Source organism: Manduca sexta, unplaced genomic scaffold (genome assembly GCF_014839805.1).
Source record: "Manduca sexta isolate Smith_Timp_Sample1 unplaced genomic scaffold, JHU_Msex_v1.0 HiC_scaffold_1517, whole genome shotgun sequence".
Lineage (NCBI taxonomy): Eukaryota > Metazoa > Arthropoda > Insecta > Lepidoptera > Sphingidae > Manduca > Manduca sexta.
Window position 1 is genome coordinate 1 of NW_023592389.1, and position 21,927 is coordinate 21,927.

Consider the following 21,927-nt stretch of genomic DNA (forward strand, 5'->3'; position numbering starts at 1 on the left):
CCCGAGGCAATTCTTATGCGCTCGGTCTTCATACCGGACATTTGCTGCGGGCCTAGGCACACAGTTCAGTGTGTATACCTCATAGTTGTAACGACTCCTGAAGCCTAAGAGGTCTCGCGAACATTTCCTGGCATTCTCCTCTACGCCCAACCTAAGAGGGTTACTCAGGTTCTCTCAACTATCCTTTCCCAACATTCCTCCAGGCTCCTGCAGATTCTAAGCTGGGGATTCCAGGACCCCATTCACAGGTTTCTCCAAGTATTGAGTGCGAGATTTGATACAAAAACCTTATATTCACAACCATGTAATCCTGGATCGTATATCATATTGAAGAGACTGCACACCTACAATAAGTGACATTTGAATTTCTTGGATAATAGCATATCTAAGTACTTACTTAAGTACCTACGTGCAGTATTTATACAGCTACGAGAAAAAAATCGAATTGATTTTAATTCGTAGGTATTTTGAAGTTGTTAAGAGGAATTAGTTCTCGTTATGGCGATTATAACAAATAAAAGTATTGCTCTCTATTATATACAGTCCCACTGTTGGGCACCGGCCTGTTCTACTTCCGAGTGTTTAGGACTTATTCGGACCCGCCAGTGGGCGTCAGACCTAAGTTTTCTTTCTACCGGCCATTGATGATATCCCCAGCTTTCACCTAAAGGCGAGGGTTATCTCAAATGCAGATTGTAATCTGTTTTGTGTCTTAATTAATTAATTGCTAAATCCGATGAGAGCGGGGCTCATACCGGATTTTTCTATATCACGGTTAATTGAACACAAGTACATACAAGTGTATTTGAGCTAAATGACCCCTTGGCAACGCGTATGCTCTCGGCTATCCATTGCTTACCACCAGATCTGGTCTTGTACGTATCTATGTATTATTAGCATAAGGCCATTAATAAGCCACAGTCCTTTCTATTATCGGGTTACTTTTCACAACCTCGGGCACAGGTATTACATTACGATGCCAGTGAACGCTTGCGGTGACATGATCAAAACACATTCGTATATAAAGATATTATATTTAATATACAAACTAAACCATTTACATAACTCGATGTTCCAAATTTACATACAATATAACAATCTTGTTTCTTTGGTTGTGGTAACTGGACAAATGTACATTTTACATGACACTAATATACATACATACCTAATATTATGTATTCTTATTTTTTTCTGTGCTTGTAATATGCACAAATCGTTTTTCTTACCTGCCATTATCATTGAAAATTTAAAATAAAAAGAATTTATTGGATAGACTAAATAAAAATCTAGTATTGCTAAATAAACAATGTGCTTACCGAACAATGGGTAGATACAGAAAAACAAAGTTTATTAAAAAATATATTATTATATTATATTTATTATGCCGAAAAACTGTTATTAGTTTATTTATTGCCTACACATTTTAAATTTAATTTTTAGTTGGTTGAACAACGTAAACAAGTTAGTTGGTAAGTCATCTATAGAATAGCTATTGGGCATTTTTTAGAATGTAATAAACACAAAATTAAAATAATACTACAGAGAATTATTTTTATTCCTACGTACTCACCGTTAATACCAATAAGTTTTATTCAGTCTATAATCCATATTTGACATTTATTTATTTTTCTTTAGGGTCTCCTACAGTCTTCAATCAATATAGATACCAACAGAAAGTATATGTTCTAAACATGAGTTTATAATGTATTATTTATTAATATTTGCCAAATATGATTACTACAATTTAAATGATAAATGATCACACTGTAATTAAATAGGATCAAATTATTTTAAAGGTATCTCTAAATAATCTGACGCAAACTGCAATGTAAATTATCTTTCTCACTAACCATTTTTTAAGAAAAATGTTTGAGAAATAACATAAATAAAATATATAGACATACAAATGAATGTATCTATAATATAAAATAGTTGTGACTAAAAAAGTAATAAATACATTCTAACATGCTATCATATTATTTGTGAATGATTAACTATAAAATCTAAATTTATATTTGCATACAAAATCTTAAATGTTCTTATGGTAATGGCATAATTCTTATTTAACTGGACGAAGATATAACTGACGTTTAGCATTCAATATAAGACCTCCATTTTAGAAACTCTTGCTGTAGTTTGATTTTTGATTTTATTATAATAATGTTTTTGTTATATTTTTATGTGTACAGTACTAGAAAACTGCTATTTGATATCTGCTACTGCTATTAATTTTTCAAATAGCAAATCACAGCAAAATATTGGTGTTAGGGCCTCTTATATCATAAAATATAATTCATTAATGTATCCATGAATTTACCTGGCAAGTCAATTTACATGAACTGGTTTTCATAATAAACTTTAAAAATAAATTAATATACTTGGTAATTAATTCTTATTACACATAGCGAGAAATCACTTTCAAAGAGAAAAACATAAGCAATTATATAAAATATTACTAAAACTAATTTTACTAAGGGTTTATGCTCAAAACTAGTGGCGAAAGGTGAAATTTTCTAAAAGAGAACTCGACTTGGTACTAATTTGTATGAATGTGGTCTGAAAATCATTCCAATGATAATTAGATTCTACATACAGGGAAGCTGACAGGATCAGGGTCATATAGACCCTTTGCCACAGCTTAATACTAAGCTAATGCATGGAATTAGTAAGTGCGCATAGGGTTTTACCGAGCAGAGCTTTCATATCGAAATTAAGAATAGAAAATATTTAATAAAATATAAAATCCACCTTAAATTTTACTATTAATTTATGAAGAGCGATTTTATCTTCCAAAGTCCCAACTACCAACTTTAGACTGAACTACTCAGTTTAAACAAGATAAGATATGTGTACTAAATGTAGAAGTGGGTGCTAATAGATTTCATTCATAAACATTTAAGAATATTATAGTAGATTTGATAGATAACATTTAAAAGTTAAAAAATAATCCACATAGAAACTTCAATAATGTAATCCACATACATGCAAAATTACTCCAAATAAATGTCCTAAATAAACTTTTAAATTCATAACTTTAAGGGTCAGTTCCGATGAAGCAGTGAATAAGAAAATAAATTAAAAATTCATTTGTTATTGAATTCAATATCTAATATAAGTCTTCTGTATATATAAAAATGTTAATTTAAATTAACATAAACTGTTTCTGTTATTAATTTATCGGTCATATGCTTCATGTGTTTCCATTACTATCAAATTTTATTTCTCATGTACGACTTCATCTGTTGAACCCTCAATAAACTATGATTCATACATTCAGCTGCTGCATAGAAATGCTGCGATGACATCAAATATACAAATACTTAAGATAATGAGTAAGTACTTAACAATTATTTACAATATGCTGTACATAACTGTTAGTCAACAATGAGAAGCCTATAACAAATTAATATTTGAACCACCACTACCAATTTTCGCATAAGCACTTCTGTACACATTACAACAGCATAACGAATTCATTATTGCATTTAATGATGTAGAACTCTGTGTCCGGTACAATCCGGACGATACTTCTTCAATATTAGCCTCCCCTATGAACTGTTGCAAATCACTCTTGGGAATCCATCTTTGTAATACTGTTTAATTGTATCATAAGCATCCATTATGACTGATATGAATAAACTCAGTACAACGTAAATGTACAAGCTTATAAAGGAATAGAGATACACACGGCTGAACCACCACAGCATCGGTGATTTCTTTGACATAATAGAGAATGTTGCGAACATATCGTCTCCGTTTATCAAGGAGAATAGACATTCGGATGTCGTTGCTAGCGAACGGAACTTCATGTGATAAGGGCCGAGTATTAACCAACCACAGAACATAAAACCAGCATATAAAAGTGAGAGCAAATCGAGAATCTAAATATCTTTGGTGCAGCTTTCTTCAATGTCAGTATTACTACATTGTACGTCTTGAAGAAGCCTAAGTACCTCAATACTCCAAACCAGACCAGTAAGTTACCAGTGCCAAGGAACAGTGAGCACACATTCCACTGGTCATTAGTGAATTGATTCCGTTCTATTTGTTCTTTTATAGCTGAACCCATGATGATCAGTAAATCATTGACAATAATCATGATGTACCAGACATTCAGAAACTCTAGTCTTCCATCTAGACTAAGGTCTTTGTTGTATGTTCTTTGGAAGAATTGTACGGTCAGTTCCTTTAACAACTGTGCTCTGTAGATAGCACGACTGCATAGCACGAAAGATACAGCGCAGATAAGAATTACTAGGATATTCAATGTACTCACGTAATATCTGGTCAATTTTGTTGTCTGTTACATATGCTGTGTCACCCTTGCACTCTAATTTGTAAGGTTCAGCTTCTAGGATCAACGACATTTGACCGTCATGGTCTTCATTATCAAAAATTATTTCAACATCAAATCTGTAGCAATCTGGTGGGGTAATTGGACCAGCCGGCTCTGAAATTTATAGTCTTAATTGAAAACATCAATTTTGCTCTGATGAGGCGGCTGAAAAATTTATATCCAATCCAGCTTCCTTTATGAACAATTCAGAATCAAATACTTCATTGCCTTTCCTAGTAAAATTTATGCATGTTTCCACTATCTCAGAATTGAATTGATAACTTTCGTTGAAACCAAATATGTCGCCTTGTTTGTAGTTATACTGGCAGAATACAGGGTCAGGCATGTTGTTACTTTCATCATTATATGAATATGGTCCTATTGCATTAGATAAGTTGGAATAACCAGCATATGCAAAATCTAGCGTGCTGTAGAACTCATCTATTTTGTATACAGCCAGAGGGGGCCTGCACCCCGGGGTGGGTATGCGTTTATCTCTCGCGTGGAGTCCCAGCCTTGGAGGAAGAGGTGAGAGAAGCTGATGCGGTTATCCCACGTATAGTTGACGTGGTTGTAACGATTGTGTGCAAACAAACAGAGCTGGAATGTGACCAGAACAATCTTAATCACCTGAACTACGAACTTGTAAGGAAACTTACGCTTTGCTTGCCATTTCTCGATTGGATTCATGAAGAAAAACTGCAGTTTCCGCCTCATTTTTTCCTCCATTTGATGCAATGTATTGTACGAGGTCGATTGTTGCGAATATCCTTGGCCGTTTTCTCGGGTCGGTAGATTCACACGGATTTTCTGTTCCTCCTCCCCTTCCGAACATGTTGTATCCTCTGGCGAAGGAGTTATACCCTCCATAGAAATTAATTCTACAATAATTTTTGTAGATAAACACAAAGGTCAGGTAATCTTTATTACGTTACTGTTTTATTTTCGCAGCACACACGAACACATTTGCTATACAGAAATATATTTACTGTTCAATATATAAGTATATAGCAAACAAAAGAGTTGTGCACTAATATCTAATTATACTTTTGTTCAAAACAGTTCAGTACCGACTTCACAATAATACATTTGCAACTTGCAAGGGGAGATGAAATCTATATTGAATCCTGACAAAGAACGTCAGTCATCAAACAAAATGACAATGACGTTTTATGACGATATAGATAGCGAATAGGTTACCCTATGATTTGTAACAGACAATAAATGACATGTAATGCTTGATGATGAATGCTGAATGATTCAAAATAATTATTTTACAAGCTAATGATAATTATTTTAAATATCTTTTTGTTTTTTAATTGTCGTAATTAATTATAAAGATGTTTTTTTCTGACTAGTCTATTACTTTCTTATAGTTGTCAAGTGTCAAAAAGTTTAGTTTGGTCTATGGTCGATGTAGTACACATCACAGTTTCGGGAGAAAACTTCGAAATTTTCTTTATATTCACACCATTACCATATGGAAACTGATATTTTGTGTTAATTTACTCATCATTAATAACAATGGCTCTCACCGTGGATAAGTTGATGAACGACGAAAGGTAATAATATGCTATTATTCGTGCGTACGTGATCAAGAGTTTTCCAAGGGAAAGTTTGTATTTTGTGTGTATAATAACTGTGATAGGTAGTTTACAATACATCACACTATTAATATGATCTGGCAACGTGCTATTTTCGTCTATAATAGCCGTCTCACAACACATGCACCGATAACATACAATTTAGTGCTATAAATTCGTGATTTAATTCGAAGGTCTTAAGATTGCAATATGACATTACTCAAATCGTTTACTTGGTGCAAAACAACATTGTATTTTTTAAATAAATAAACGAGTGACCTTACAGTAACTCGAATTTGTAAGAACAGGTTTTTAAGGTTGATGTATCATATAATTCTGCATATTATAATACGAAACTATCTGTGGAATGTGTCGGAGAAACGATAAAGTATAATACTCTAAATATGTTCCTATTAACCTTTTTAAAAATTTAATAATATTCTGCCAAGTGAAAGGAGCATAAACAATTATTTTTCTTTTTCTTTTCTACTCAGTAGCAATAGCAGTTTCATTAACAGTAGAGTTGGGTAGGACATGACATAAAAAAGAGTTTGTAAGAGTAGCCTCTTTTTAACATTGAGCGGTACAACATCCTACTTCAAATGAGGGCGTAGTGAGGCTCGGCGTTTCAATGCGTATCTTACAGTATTTTGTAATGTTAATTGTTAACCCTCAAAATATTTCCCTCGCTCGCGACTCAAAACACAGTAATGTAATGTCAATTGTAAAATAACGTCCTATTGTAATTTGTAGCATGCGGTTCTCTACCTCACTGTCCTCGTCCTACAGTTTACCAGAGACGGAGAATAAGTAACGCGACTGCCGCGACATAAAATTTGAAGTAGTACAATATATAATTTTGAGCCTCTCTTACATTTTGACGTCATGTCCCGGACAAATGTATCGCCTCTTGTATGTCCTACTCAACATTAATTAACAGTTCAAGTATAATACACCTATAAAACAATGTCAAAAGTTTTTTTTTTTCAAAATTTCGAAGTGATAAATAAGACATTAAAAATGAAAAAAAATCTCATATTAATTTTATGTACATTTTTTTAGAAAGTCTTAGGATTATGCAAATGTACTCTATACTATCTTGAAAGCTTTAAAATAAAATCTTAATTTATACAGGCATTTAGATTCCTCTCATTCTGAATAAATAAACAGGTTCTTATAATGGTTTTGTTATTGTCATTTATTTTATAAGCTGGGTAAAATACCTTTGTGACGTAAAATAGTTTTGTTGGGTTCTAATATTTTTTTTATATAGATAAGAATATGCTAGTCAATGATGTAATATGTTAATCATTTAGCACATTACCTTCTATTTTGTAATTACTTGGTTTTACCTGAAGGAATAAATATTAATGTTCTCACATATAAATAGCCATAGTATATATTTTATAGACAAAATTCATAGTGACATTGAAAGGCTAATTGACTTAACCAACATTATTCTTCGAAAACTTTTAGCTATGTTAAAAAATATAGAAAAAAGTGCTGATTTTACAATATGCTGTATATGTATGAAACTTATTGTCACAAAAATTACACTTAGTCAATTCGCCTTTCAACCATCAATATGTTTATGCTAATTGTGGAATTCTAGAAGTCCGTTTTATTATGGACAAATTACATTTAATTATCATTTGGAAGTAAATAGAAATACTTAGAGAATTTATTTTGTTTTAGATTCTCTTGAGGAGACAATGTCATCCAATTCTTTCTGTATATGCCATTTGGTATTGTGCTGGTGGTGTTCCGCTTGTTCCTGGCCCTGATCCTGTGGATAGCATCTATAATATTACCTGATAAATGGGCAATCAGACAGATGCTATCAACTTTGGCGTGTTGGACATTTGGTAAGGTTTTTTATGATGAATTGTATGTTTTTTATATTATTTAAAAAGAATATGTACACCGTAGACTGCCATTTGTCATTTTTTTTAACCCCATCTTATGGTTGTCTGTAAGAGATTGCCTCATATCTCGCCAATTTTACCATCTCCCTGCCTTCATAGACTTTAATATTAGGTGCAGTATATTTGGAGTACAATAAAGATCTAAATTCTATAAATAAAATGAGAAGATATATATTGGAAGAGATTGCCCACAAATACCTACAATATCAGAGAAAATGTTTAAATAAAGGATGGGTCCTCTAGCTATCTCATTGACAGCATCTATATTGGTTTTCGGTGTTACTGAAGTAGCACCGATGAGCTAAGTTGTTCATGATGTAGGCAGAATTGACTATAGCAAGAGCAGACAGCAGTATATTGAGTGAATTTTTCAATGAAATAATAAGAATTACTGAAGTAATGTAATTTCTATTTAGTATACAAAATTTTGACAACAAGGACAGATGGTTTATTTGAATTGCATTTTCCTCAACTGACTTTATCATTTATGTGGCTAACGATGGATACAATAAGTCACATATTTACATTCCACAATTATCTGCATTAAACATAAACTGCAGTAAATAGTTCAATTTGCCGAAATTTATATTTGTATTTCTTATATTTACATTATTATTTACATTATAATATATTTGCAGTTTTGAGAGAATAATATTTTTTCCAAGGTTGTAAATTTTGTGTATATTTACATTAATTTCACGCTAATTTTGCCTGCCTGTATTGTTTTATGTCCGACATCGAACTAATTTTGGGTTAACATGAGCTTTTTTATTGCAAATGAATGATGAAATGGCACACAACTGTACACTATGAAGTGAATGTGTGCACTATTTTTACTTTTAACTATCACAGAAATAAAGAGTGAGTCAGGGTCTAAAAAATCATATTCACTGAAGCGTAACATTCTAAAAATACCTCAATGTATTCTCAGGTGTGTATGTGAAGCTGAAAGGGACCCGAGATCCGCGCTGTAGCGTCATGATCGCCAACTACGTGTCGTGTCTGGACTCGTTGGCCGCAGCACATGTGCTTGGCACAATCAGTGTAAGTAAACTAGAGTTTTGTCGGGCTGGGCCTGTACGCCAGAGACTATAAATACGATGTTCGTGGATTTCTAATTGCAGATTTAATAATTTTAGTGGGATCAAGTTAAGTAAAAGTTAAAGGTTTAGTTTGGTTGCTTTAATATCCTAGTGGGCTCTAAACAACTTTGGCCACACTCCTACAGCTACGTCTATGTAAAATGCTGATGTTACATACAGAGAGTACTCATTAGTTTCATAGAAAAGATGCTTTATGCAAAAATTTTACGATGTGATAATAGAACATTAATCTATAAAGTTTGCGTTTTACAGGGGTCATTTTGTTGTCAATTTAAAATATTCTATCTATCAATAACGTCATTGCTAATAGGATCGGCGCGTGTGAGCGAGATAGTCTTAACTCATATACCATACAAGTTAATTTTCACATTGCGTTACTTGATGAAACTACACAGATATCTGTTGAGAATAACACATACATTAAGTTACTCAAACCGCAAATGTAAAATAAAAAAGTTGAAGTTTCGAACAAAGTAATTAATTTCATGTGCTCTAATGACACAACTCTAAGAGAATTCATCATACAGGCAACATCACAGTCATAAATACAAACATGCTTCTGCCATATTCGACCTAAACTACAGAATATCAAATCAGAAAACTAAACCATCCATCATTATTCAAGGATAATTTTTAGCACAATATTAATACAGATAAAGATGAGTATGTGCTTTCATTTATCAATGAAATTACAAAAGATCCTGTATACCTAGATTACCTACTAAGCCCTTGATTTCTTACTGATATGTTTTAGGTATCTCTGTCAAAGACGACTTTCTAGACCTCGCTCAATGATTTCTTATAAAACTTAAATATTTCATAATTACTGTGCAGGTGTGCTCGCAATTTTTGTATGTTCTTCAAGGTCGCATAAGTGACCTTTCTGTTATTGGTTATAAGGTCAAAGATAGGTAGCTTTCGCAAGACATTTTAAGTGATTCCAATACTTAATATAATGGTGATTGCTGCTTTATATTTTTCTTACTAACCAAAGCATAATATGTTATATTGAAAAAATATATATATTTTATTGAGGTTTTTTATATTATAATTTTTGCCTTCACGTTCAAGGTGTTGGTGTCCGAAAAGTCAAAGTTACAATATCAACCTTCATTTTACAATTCTAAAAAAATATTTTTTAGCTGTTGTCGGTCGTTGATACCTTCGAGACGTCGGGAGAAAATTATTATATATAAAAAGCCGCGATAAATCCGAAAAACAGTTTTATTTCAATGTTTAACATTCACCTAAATATATGAAATCATTATATATGTTAGGTTGTTTTCATTGAAGTACCTTAAATAGAAGTGTGTCAAATTATATGTAACATTGGTGTAAAAAATAGGCAACAATTTATATTATCTTATCAGTGGTGATACCGCGTGCAACGTGTTGAAAATATTTATTTCTTTACTGAGTTCCTGCTCAATGTTTATGTAATATTTATCTTGTTATTATACTATTGGGTATAATTTATATATGTTACTATTGCGCAGTGTGACGTCAATGTATTGAAGGTATATTATTACTAGCGTGGTTTCATCCGCGCTATACCCGCTATTTACATAAATCTTCCGCTTGAATTACCCTGTCTATTGGTGAAAATCGCATTAAAATCCGTTCAGTAGCTTTTAAGAAAATCAATAACATACACACAGACAGAAAAGGGGATATTTTTTTTTCTAATAAGTACATATATGGGTAGATTTGTCAGGGTTTGATTCTCCAAAAATGAGTTGACGCCAGCTAAAATTTTGAAAAATATGCCATTTCCCAAGTTTTTGTAACATCACTACATAGTATAAAACTAAGTCGCTTTCTCTGTCCCTATGTCCCTTTGTATGCTTAAATCTTTAAAACTACGCAACGGATTTTGATGCGGTTTTTTTAATAGATAGAGTGATTTAAGAGGCAGGTTTATATGTATAATAATAACATCCATTAAATAGTGGAGAAATACTGTTATTTTGTTATGTTATACCCGTGCGAAGCCAGAGCGGGCCGCTATGTTTTTATATACAACGTTCACAGTTTTTCTGTAGTGTATTTAGTATCAGCATTGCACCCGTGCGAAGCCGGGGCGGGTCGCTAGTTACTTATATTGTTAATATGAAACGTTTGCTCTTTATTAAGGAGAAACACAAGTCTATTCAACACATTTTATAGTTCCTGTGAAATATTTAATTTAAAAAAAATATATAAAATGAATAGGTAAATATAGGTAATTCTTTTATTTATAGTCTGATGAGCCCAATTCCGTCTACGGAGGCAAATCTGTTTTTTTGCGATTACGGGAGTACCATCTTTGATAGCCGTATAGGTAAATAGGGGATTTTTAACACTTTCATCTACACGTCAATCAAAGCTGTCCTTTGGTTAGATCACCCGTAATTTCAAAAAGACGGATATGCCCTCAAAGACGGAATAAGACCACGTGAACATACATAAAAAATGCTTATCTTTGTAGTAAATAATAATTAAATCAAATCACGAAGATTATTTTTTTTTCATTGATATTCTCTTAAGGCGACAGATTTAGAATGAGCTATCTCCTATCATGAGAATAGTTGTTAATGTCTATATAAATGTTAAATGACACATCCTGTATCTTTGTGGCCCTAATTGAACACGATTCCCCCTGGCTCGTGTTATGTGTTGAAATATATATTCTATCTAGGTTTGCACAAGTTTCTATTTTGGAGTAATAAATACACAGTTTATAACAGACTGAATTTTTACTCTAACTAATGACATTTCTCAGTATTGTACATTTGTAATCATGCAATGGTTTTTAGCCACAGAATTATTTTATAAATACTACTTTATCAAAGAATGTTGATGATAAACTTGTCCTGATATATAGAAATCTATTTGTAGTTTTATGCACACCTTTTCTACATGTTTCTTTTGAGGTGATCTAATTCACAAGAAAGCTTCTAAAGAGTTATTTGGGGTGTTTGGAAAAATTTAAAATACCATTTGCTAGAAAGTTTTTATTTCATACAAAAACATTTACACACTAATTAAAAGTTTCTTATCAATATTTTTTATAGTTTAAAAAGCATGGATAATGGGAGTTGTTTATCACTATTTCTCGAGGTTAACATTCAATTATTTTTTAGTTACAATGTTTATTAATACCTATGCATATAACACGTATGATAAGATTAATATGCAAAAACATAAAAAAATAATAACAATAATATTACATGTCATAAATATAGGGTTTAAATACCTCAGAAGGTACCTCAAATAGACGTAGATACGCAAAAAGGATCCAACCCACAGTACGGTTGAAACTGAGCCGAGTATGCCAAATTAGTCTATAAGGTCTATATTTTCGATTATTAAAAACATCTTAGCCTTAAAATCTTAATTTGAACTTTTATTAACAAAATATAAAATAGAATATTAATGAGCAAAATACGATTAAAACTACAATCATCACTATTTCAAGTGACTTTTCTATGCTATAAATGCTCTTGGACTTATATTTTTTTCTACTTATTAAATATTATGTGTTATATTTGTATATGTGGTATAAAAGTCAAATTGATTTTTTCAGTTGAGAAAATGGAAAGTGCCACCGTTCTTCGCGTCAACCTTGGGAATAAGAAATGCGGCGCAGTTTATTAGAAAGTACGTATACATTTTGCTTTCTCATGTTTCTCCGGGCTGTAAAATGCCTTGTTTTGTACCGAAAATTTATAATTATTGACATATTACGCGTTCTCTGCTTTCTCAAAATAATATAGAAATAAGTTATTTATATAGGAGATAAGAATGAAGTTACAAAATATTTATCAATTCATATTACAATTACAGGTAATCGTCAATTCTTATAATATTCATAAAAAAAAAAAAAACCAAAGCGGTTCTACACATTAACTTAGATAGAAATATTAATTTTTCCGTATCTTAAATAAAGTAAACAATTTGACGTTTATTTTAGTGAAGAAAATACGTTGGTTGATACGGAGACAAAAGTTTAAAGACGATTTGAATTTACATACGATTCCATAATCCATTTACATTGTGTTGAATACAGTGTTTATAAAAATATTGCATTTTATATATTGACATACACATAACAAGTACCGAACAAAAGTTGAAGGCAACAATCTTCAACTTTGACTGAAAATATACAATATTGGAAACAGTATGGTATTTACACGCTACAAGCAAGTTATAAATGAAACTTTGTTTACAAGTTTGTTTTCTTTTTTATGAACGCGTGTGCAATAAGGTTCAAATTCGCCTATTTATATGGGTACGTTCGGCACGTGGACGAGTTCATAATGCATTGTATTTTTTATTTGCAAAATAAACTATATGAAAACGTTTTTTTTTATAATATACGAGGATATAGAGGACATAGAGAATATTTATTAAAAGAGAACTCCTCTCTTTACAGACAGCATTTCGGCGAGTGTCCAAGCAAGCCTATACTCCTTCAGCCTGAAGGTGGACCCACTAACGGCAAAGCTCTGCTCAAATTCACGGACTGGCCCTTCCCGCTCGGAAACAGAGTGCAGCCGGTCGCTATCAGTAAGTTTATTTATAGCATGAAGATAATCTATACTTCTATACTATTATATAAAGCTGAAGAGTTTGTTTGTTTGTTTGTTTGAACGCGCTAATCTCAGGAACTACCAGTCCAAACTGAAAAATTCTTTTTGCGTTGGATAGCCTTTTGTCCGTGGAGTGCTATAGGCTATATATCATCACGCTATACCCAATAGGAGCGGAGCAGTAATGGCTAATCTGAGGAACTACCGGTCCAAACTGAAAAAATCTTTTTGCGTTGGATAGCCTTTTGTCCGTGGAGTGCTATAGGCTATATATCATCACGCTATACCCAATAGGAGCGGAGCAGTAATGGCTAATCTCAGGAACTACCGGTCCAAACTGAAAAAATCTTTTTGCGTTGGATAGCCTTTTGTCCGTGGAGTGCTATAGGCTATATATCATCACGCTATACCCAATAGGAGCGGAGCAGTAATGGCTAATCTCAGGAACTACCGGTCCAAACTGAAAAAATCTTTTTGCGTTGGATAGCCTTTTGTCCGTGGAGTGCTATAGGCTATATATCATCACGCTATATCCAATAGGAACGGAGCAGTAATGGCTAATCTCAGGAACTACCGGTCCAAACTGAAAAAATCTTTTTGCGTTGGATAGCCTTTTGTCCGTGGAGTGCTATAGGCTATATATCATCACGCTATACCCAATAGGAGCGGAGCAGTAATGGCTAATCTCAGGAACTACCGGTCCAAACTGAAAAAATCTTTTTGCGTTGGATAGCCTTTTGTCCGTGGAGTGCTATAGGCTATATATCATCACGCTATATCCAATAGGAACGGAGCAGTAATGGCTAATCTCAGGAACTACCGGTCCAAACTGAAAAAATCTTTTTGCGTTGGATAGCCTTTTGTCCGTGGAGTGCTATAGGCTATATATCATCACGCTATATCCAATAGGAACGGAGCAGTAATGGCTAATCTCAGGAACTACCGATTCGAACTGAAAAATTATTTTTGTGTTGAATAGCCCTTTGTTTGTGGAGTGCTCTAAGTTATATATCATCACGCTATGACCAATAGGAGCGGAGCAGTAATGGCTAATCTCAGGAACTACCAGTTTGAACTAAAAAATTCGTTTTGTGTTGGATAGCCCTTTATTTGTGGGGTGCTATAGGCTGTATATCATCACGCTATACCAATAGGAGCGGAGCAGTAATGAAACATGTTGCAAATACGGGGACAATTTATTAGTTTTGAGAGCTTCCGTTGCGTGCGCTGCGTAAACGGTTAAAGTTATGCAAAAATGATGTATGACGGGATTGTTCCTCTTAAAAAGTTCTAAAAAAAATATATTATAAAACAAAGTCCCCCGCTGCATCCGTCTGCCTGAACGTGTTAAACTCAAAAACTACCCAACGTATTAAGATGAACTTTGGTATGGAGACAATTTGAAACCCTGGGAAGAACATAGGCTCCTGGGAAACTACTACTTTTATAATGGAAAACTTTAGCCTGAAAAACTTTATAACGCGGGCGGAGCCGCGAGCAAAAGCTAGTATCCTTATAAAATTAATGAATTAATTCGAATTCAAAATGAGTTGGTGCTATGCACTTCATAGCAATGTTAAAATTACCCCGCATAGGTGATGTAAAGTTAAATCTATTAATAATAATGTAAAGTACATTTTGATAAAATATATTATTGTAATGTATATAAGGTATGATCTCGGAACGTAGAAAATGTTAAACGAGATATTCCTTACAGTGCAATGTGCAAAGTTGGTGTTATGAAGTAAAATCCATTTGAAGAACAGAATAGTTGATGCTTTGAAGTCTTCTATTACAATATTCATGTATCTCGGGGACATCATGAGTAATTTGTTGGTTGTAGCGGTGGAGCGTCCCCTGACGCGTGTGACGGTACACGGTCCCGGCGACGCGCGCGACAAGTTCCCGTGGAGCGACGCGCTGTGGTTCCTGTGGGCGCCGCTCACCGCCTACACCGTGCGCCTGCTGCCGCCGCTCGAGCGACACGACGACGACGAGCCCGCGCTCGCTGCACGCGCCAGGGACGCGCTCGCCAACGCGCTGCAGGTGAGCCGACACGACCATACGACACGACCACACGACCACACGACACGACGACGAGCCCGCGCTCGCTGCAGGTGAGCCGACACGACCATACGACACGACCACACGACCACACGACACGACGACGAGCCCGCGCTCGCTGCACGCGCCAGGGACGCGCTCGCCAACGCGCTGCAGGTGAGCCGACACGACCATACGACACGACCACACGACCACACGACACGACGACGAGCCCGCGCTCGCTGCACGCGCCAGGGACGCGCTCGCCAACGCGCTGCAGGTGAGCCGACACGACCATACGACACGACCACACGACCACACGACACGACGACGAGCCCGCGCTCGCTGCACGCGCCAGGGACGCGCTCGCCAACGCGCTGCAGGTGAGCCGACACGACCATACGACACGACCACACGACCACACGACACGACGACGAGCCCGCGCTCGCTGCAGGTGAGCCGACACGACCATACGACACGACCACACGACCACACGACACGACGACGAGCCCGCGCTCGCTGCACGCGCCAGGGACGCGCTCGCCAACGCGCTGCAGGTGAGCCGACACGACCATACGACACGACCACACGACCACACGACACGACGACGAGCCCGCGCTCGCTGCAGGTGAGCCGACACGACCATACGACACGACCACACGACCACACGACACGACGACGAGCCCGCGCTCGCTGCACGCGCCAGGGACGCGCTCGCCAACGCGCTGCAGGTGAGCCGACACGACCATACGACACGACCACACGACCACACGACACGACGACGAGCCCGCGCTCGCTGCAGGTGAGCCGACACGACCATACGACACGACCACACGACCACACGACACGACGACGAGCCCGCGCTCGCTGCACGCGCCAGGGACGCGCTCGCCAACGCGCTGCAGGTGAGCCGACACGACCATACGACACGACCACACGACCACACGACACGACGACGAGCCCGCGCTCGCTGCACGCGCCAGGGACGCGCTCGCCAACGCGCTGCAGGTGAGCTGACACGACCATACGACACGACCATACGACACGACCACACGACACGACGACGAGGTCATTCTCTGCAGAACGTAATAAATCGTCATAAATTCGCAATAAAATTAATATTTTAAAATGTATATTCTAAATTATCCATAGATTGAAAAGACAGAGTTCAAATGGGAGGACCTGAACCGCGGCGTGGGAGTGACGCGCAGGCGCGAGCCGTCGCAGGACGCCATGCGACTCGCACGACAGGTCAAGGAGGTGCTGCCTGCCGTGCCCATCAAGGACATACTCAAGGATTTGGGTAAGTTGAATTCTAGAAATGTCTTTATGCAGGTGGATGAACACGCATATTATATAGGTTTTTCTCGCCGCTTCGTCCCCGTGAATACCCTTTTCCGCTACAAACACTATACGAAGCCTGAGGTTTATGTACTACAAAAATCATTACAAATTTTCATTATCTCCCATGAAAACAAATAACCGGGATAAAAGTAGCTTGTGTGTGGCAAATTTCATCCAAATCCGTATTTAAAATTAGTTAGAACAAAAAAGTTATATTCTACAAAACATCTATCACATAGCCTCTGCTTATACTATAACTTAATATTACTAATTAGCAACTGCCCAAAAATATATAAAGTAAGCGTAATATTGTCATATATGCCCTCTGATTTAACAAATTATTATTTCATGATTCGAGATTTTTCCGTTTCAAAATTTCTTGTTTACATTACTTTGTTTTCCAACAGCAACCACGCGCAGTGTTGACGTGACGATCACCAATTTTCTAGAAGGCATCACCCCGTACAGGCCGGAGGTCCCGGCCCCCTCAGACCCGCAGCCGAGCACATCCCGTGCCCCCCCTGCCCCGCGCTACGTCACCCCCGTGCCCACAGGAGTCTTCCCCAAAACCGCCAAGGAACGACAGCTCAGTTTCCAAGAACGGAAGGCGCAAATGATCGCAGAAGCGAGACAGAGATACATAGAGAAGCACGGGCTAAATGTAGCGCTCAATTGTTGAGAATTACAGTTATTTATGGATAATTTTGTTGTTTACGACTCGAAGGAGCGGTGACAGTTCGCCGCCATCTTGGGAAGGACATTTTAGAAGACGCCATTTTGGTTGCCCGGTTTACGCCAAAGATTGTGGTCTTATTGATGCCAAATTATTGACTACCTTCGTTGAACAACAAATTATCCACGAAATCGGCGTATGTGATTTGATAACGCTCGGTAGGGTGTTGTTAGTGCCTAAATTAAATTGCTACGAATAGATAGACGTATCGACATGGATGTAGTGAGTCGGGGAACTGATGCTTATAATTCGTAAGTTTCAGTCGTTTATAGCGTCATGTAGTGGATTTTGTGTCGATGGAAACCAGGGTTATTCCGATAGTCTAAATCTGTAATTCAATATTCGATTTAATGCAAACTAAGGGTCAATATAAGGATTCTATTTGAGTTTAATGTTGGATGGATATGGTAAATAATATAACAAATTGGTTATTGATGTTACTATGTTTGAAATTGGTCACTTCGCTTACAGCATAGACTTTCGGTTTGTATCCGTAGTATCCAGGGTTTGCTGGTCACCATAACTTTGCACGTATTTGACTTATTTTATTCACATATTAAAAGGGACTACGAATTCTAAGATCAGTGTTGCCAACTTTGTAGATTTTCATAAAATTCCTTCCAATGTATAATAGCTGTCTCAGATCGCTTTAGTTTTTATAGTCCAGTTATACTGTAATTGTTATCTTATATAGTAAGAAAATTAAATATTGAAATATATTGGCTAAATTTTAATTTTTATAAAGTATCACAGCTTTTTACACTTACCATAGAGTTATGTCAATTTTAAATGTTGCCCAACACAATATTAATAGTATAATTATAATGCATGTTTCATTTATTAGGAATATAAATAAGTTCATTTTAATGTATTGTTAAACGTGGGGAGTATATTAGAATAAATATTTTAGTACCCAAGATTAATAATATGATGTTCCTAATCACTTTTGTCGAATTTGAACTGCTTGTGTTTGTAATTAAGATTCGAGAGATTTAACATGTGAAGTTAGTATTATTCGGTACATTTTTGGCGTCAGTCTAAATATCGGAGGCATTTTACCATAAGGTACAGTTTCACATCATAAAAGTTTTTCATATATAACACGACGAAATACAAAAGCCACAGTGTCGTACATAAATGAGTTTATTAACTGATACTACATTAACAAAATAATTTTTACAATAACATTGTGAAACAGGCCTTTACCTAAAAATATTTATAGACTTAAAATAGATACAAGTAGGGTATTTGACTTTTTTTTTAGTTATAACTTATAAAATATAAACGTCGTATAAATTCTAAAACAGAAGAAATCATTGAAATCCAGTAAAAAATATACAAGTTATAAGCCATTGAAATAGGGTAGGTAGGAGTGAGTGTCAAAAAAACAGAAAAGGGACGAAATACTTGCGTATGACGTCATCGAGAATAACGAGGCGTGCGAAAGAAAGAGATGGAGCGATACCCCCACTTCGCGCCCTCTCCCGCATGTATTTGAAATTTGAATTACTGCCTCATTTCCTATCGAATTTAAATGCTGTTTTCACAAAGACTTATTTTTTGTACGAATTGCAGTTACATATAAAAATGCACAAAATCAAACATAGTCAAATACTCTATTGCAGACACGTTGCATGAAGTTAAGATGTACTTCTGTATCAAAATGCGGTATTATGCCTCCATTATAGTGTTAAAATATTCACAATGTCTGTTGCATATCTAGTCTTCAACAGAGGCTTGCGTTATCGGATTCAATTTGGGATTTGACTAGTCTATCTACTTACACCTTTCATGAGGTCTACTCGATATTTAGGGTTGCTAGATTTGACAAAAAAAATTTACTAAAGACTACAGAAAGAAGAAATACAATCAATGATACCATAAATTCCACATGATAATTACTGGGTTTCAGTACAAATGTTCTAAAATTTATTAAACCTCGCGCTGATTTTAGCGTTTAGCAACCCTATAACAATAACTGCCGGATTGTTACAAATTAACTTATATAATTTTACGAATTGTTTCTAATGTGTGGGTTTGTTTTAATATCTCGTCGATAGGCTTACTCGAGCGTAAAATGTTGTCATAGTGACGTCATCGATTTAGATACTTTACGCGCAATAATGGCTGAAGTTAGTCACGAGCAGTGTCGTGTAGAGAATAAGTGTCAGGCGTTAGAATAGGTTGACTAACTTCAGACTATCAAAATATAACTGTGGGTAATTTATTAATTAGAAATTAGACTAGTAAAGATAATTTATCAAATTCTAAAATTAAAATCTTGAATTAACAGTCACTTACGTTAAAATGACAGACGTTAAGTGCCCATATATCTTGGGTATTCAGAAAACTTTGTACCTTCGAAGTTCATGTGATGTATGTGATTAACATCGCTAGTATAGCAATAAATGGCGTATAGAAGCATGTTATTTTATTATATTTTAGATATAGAATGCATGATTGAAAAGAAAGAAAAAAACTATATTAAATGACGTATATTTTTATGTCGGTTGTATGGATTTCAATCACTTCGTTATATCGAGTTTGCACTGTTTCATGATAAATATTATAGGTTAGGGTATTGAGAGAAATGGTGTATTACAATATTACGTTACATTTAACTGATGTAGGAAAAATTACTTTGGATTGAAACTTGTTAATTATAATCGATATAAATGTTTATGGTTATTGTATATTTTGGCAAAATTTTCAGATAGATAATCGATATACTAAAAGCTTAGTGATATATTAAATAAAATATTTATCTGTAAATTCTGCTATAATACAGTGTTAGTGCCACAGAATCGATTATAATATCGATATAACAAAACAGATTTTTCAGCCAAAAATATCGATTTGAGGGGACCTTTTATTCTACGTATCCGATTAATTTTATAGTTTAGATCTCATTGTACACCAATACAGGACGTTTGAAAAGGTCGCACGGACGTATTTACGTACAACATATGATTGTGACATTAGACGTAGAGTATGGAGTAGACATTTTGAAGATTTGATTTGAAAATATCATCGATAGTTATACGTATCACGCCTTGCATTAATACATATTAATTTACCAATACATAAATATACTACGTCCATTTAATTATTGCTGGTCTGAAGTTAGTTACAAATGACCGCGCAATAGTTTTTAGATAACATTTACGAAAGAAATACATAATGGATTGTGCTATATCTTCCAAAATTTAGGAACTGTAAAGGAAGAAAACTAATTAAGGGCCAATACATGTCCATTCTGTCTGTTATGATGAAGGCAGAATTCATTCGCTCATACAAGCCTCTCATACGGAACAGAATCCTACAGCAAGAAACCTATCGATGGCATGCAAACTTGACAGCAGTATAGAAATGCATAGCTTATCAATAATTTTTTGTTCTCCACGGAAGGGACGAAGGGGTACAGGAAAGTGTTGAGGTCTACTGTAAATTTTTATACAAAACAGAATGAACTTTGCTACTTAAAAAGGATGTCTACTCCATAATTAGAGTAAGTTCTTGTTGATAGTGTACTGCCAAACGGCTTCCCGAACCGAGATTGTTTAAATTGAGTTTGTCATAAGTGATAAAAATAAAGATTTTGTTTCAATTTTTTTTTATTATTCAAACAAGTATTTACAGCTGGGCGATTACAATTTCATAATTATAAATTACACTTATTGTTAAAAAAGGAAAGTATATTAAGCAAAAATTAAACCATTATATTAAAAAACACTAACACGAAGAGACTGACCACTTGCCTGCCAGAAAAAAACTGCATATTTTATACCTGATGGGTATTGAAGCAAAAATTATTTAACACAATATAAAAACGCTTAGAAAAATATATCACGAACACAAATAATGTAACCATAGTTTACCAGAACAGACCCTGCCACTGTTGAACAGCAGTGGCGTGAACACCGTGAAGGCAAGTAGAAAATGATCGAATGGATCCCCTATCATGTAAAATCTGTTCCAATATAGATCTTAAAATTAAATTATTTTACGGATTTTATCGGGTTTTTTTATTATAATTTTCTCCCGACGTTTCGAAAACTGCACTCAGTCCCCCCCGTGACCACGAACACTGCAAAGGCTTCGAAACGTCAGGAGAAAAAACTAAAATATTAAAAATGCGTTAAAGTTCGAAAAATAGTTTATTTTAATGTTTAATGTTCGCGTAAACATATGAAATCAATATAGATCTGCTTGTTTTTGAGGTTCGAATAGAAAAAATGTAGTAATTTAGGCCTCCCTATAGCCGTGACGTCGTCGCATTTTGTTCGCCG

General features: G+C 35.3%; 1 protein-coding gene and 1 pseudogene across 1 annotated transcript; one reads left to right on the forward strand and one right to left on the reverse strand.

Moving 5' to 3' along the window:
* Positions 1–1,018: 1,018 nt before the first annotated feature.
* LOC119191430 lies at positions 1,019–5,502 on the reverse strand (annotated as a pseudogene).
* A 358-nt stretch (positions 5,503–5,860) lies between these two features.
* On the forward strand, positions 5,861–21,245 carry LOC119191429 (lipid droplet-regulating VLDL assembly factor AUP1-like). The gene is made up of 8 exons (XM_037445341.1): positions 5,861–5,898; positions 7,624–7,784; positions 8,776–8,888; positions 12,513–12,586; positions 13,362–13,495; positions 15,362–15,564; positions 16,714–16,864; positions 17,313–21,245. The coding sequence occupies exons 1-8, from the start codon at positions 5,861–5,863 to the stop codon at positions 17,582–17,584; spliced, it is 1,146 nt and encodes a 381-aa protein (XP_037301238.1). The 3' UTR covers positions 17,585–21,245.
* The last annotated feature ends 682 nt before the right edge of the window (positions 21,246–21,927 follow it).

Bases quoted from the DNA above. Each gene is read 5' to 3' on its own strand.
- LOC119191429 (XM_037445341.1), top strand. From the start codon at position 5,861: ATGGCTCTCACCGTGGATAAGTTGATGAACGACGAAAG. The intron at 5,899-7,623 runs GTAATAATATGC...TAGATTCTCTTG, and splicing joins AAGTTGATGAACGACGAAAG to AGGAGACAATGTCATCCAAT. The intron at 16,865-17,312 runs GTAAGTTGAATT...GTTTTCCAACAG, and splicing joins GGACATACTCAAGGATTTGG to CAACCACGCGCAGTGTTGAC.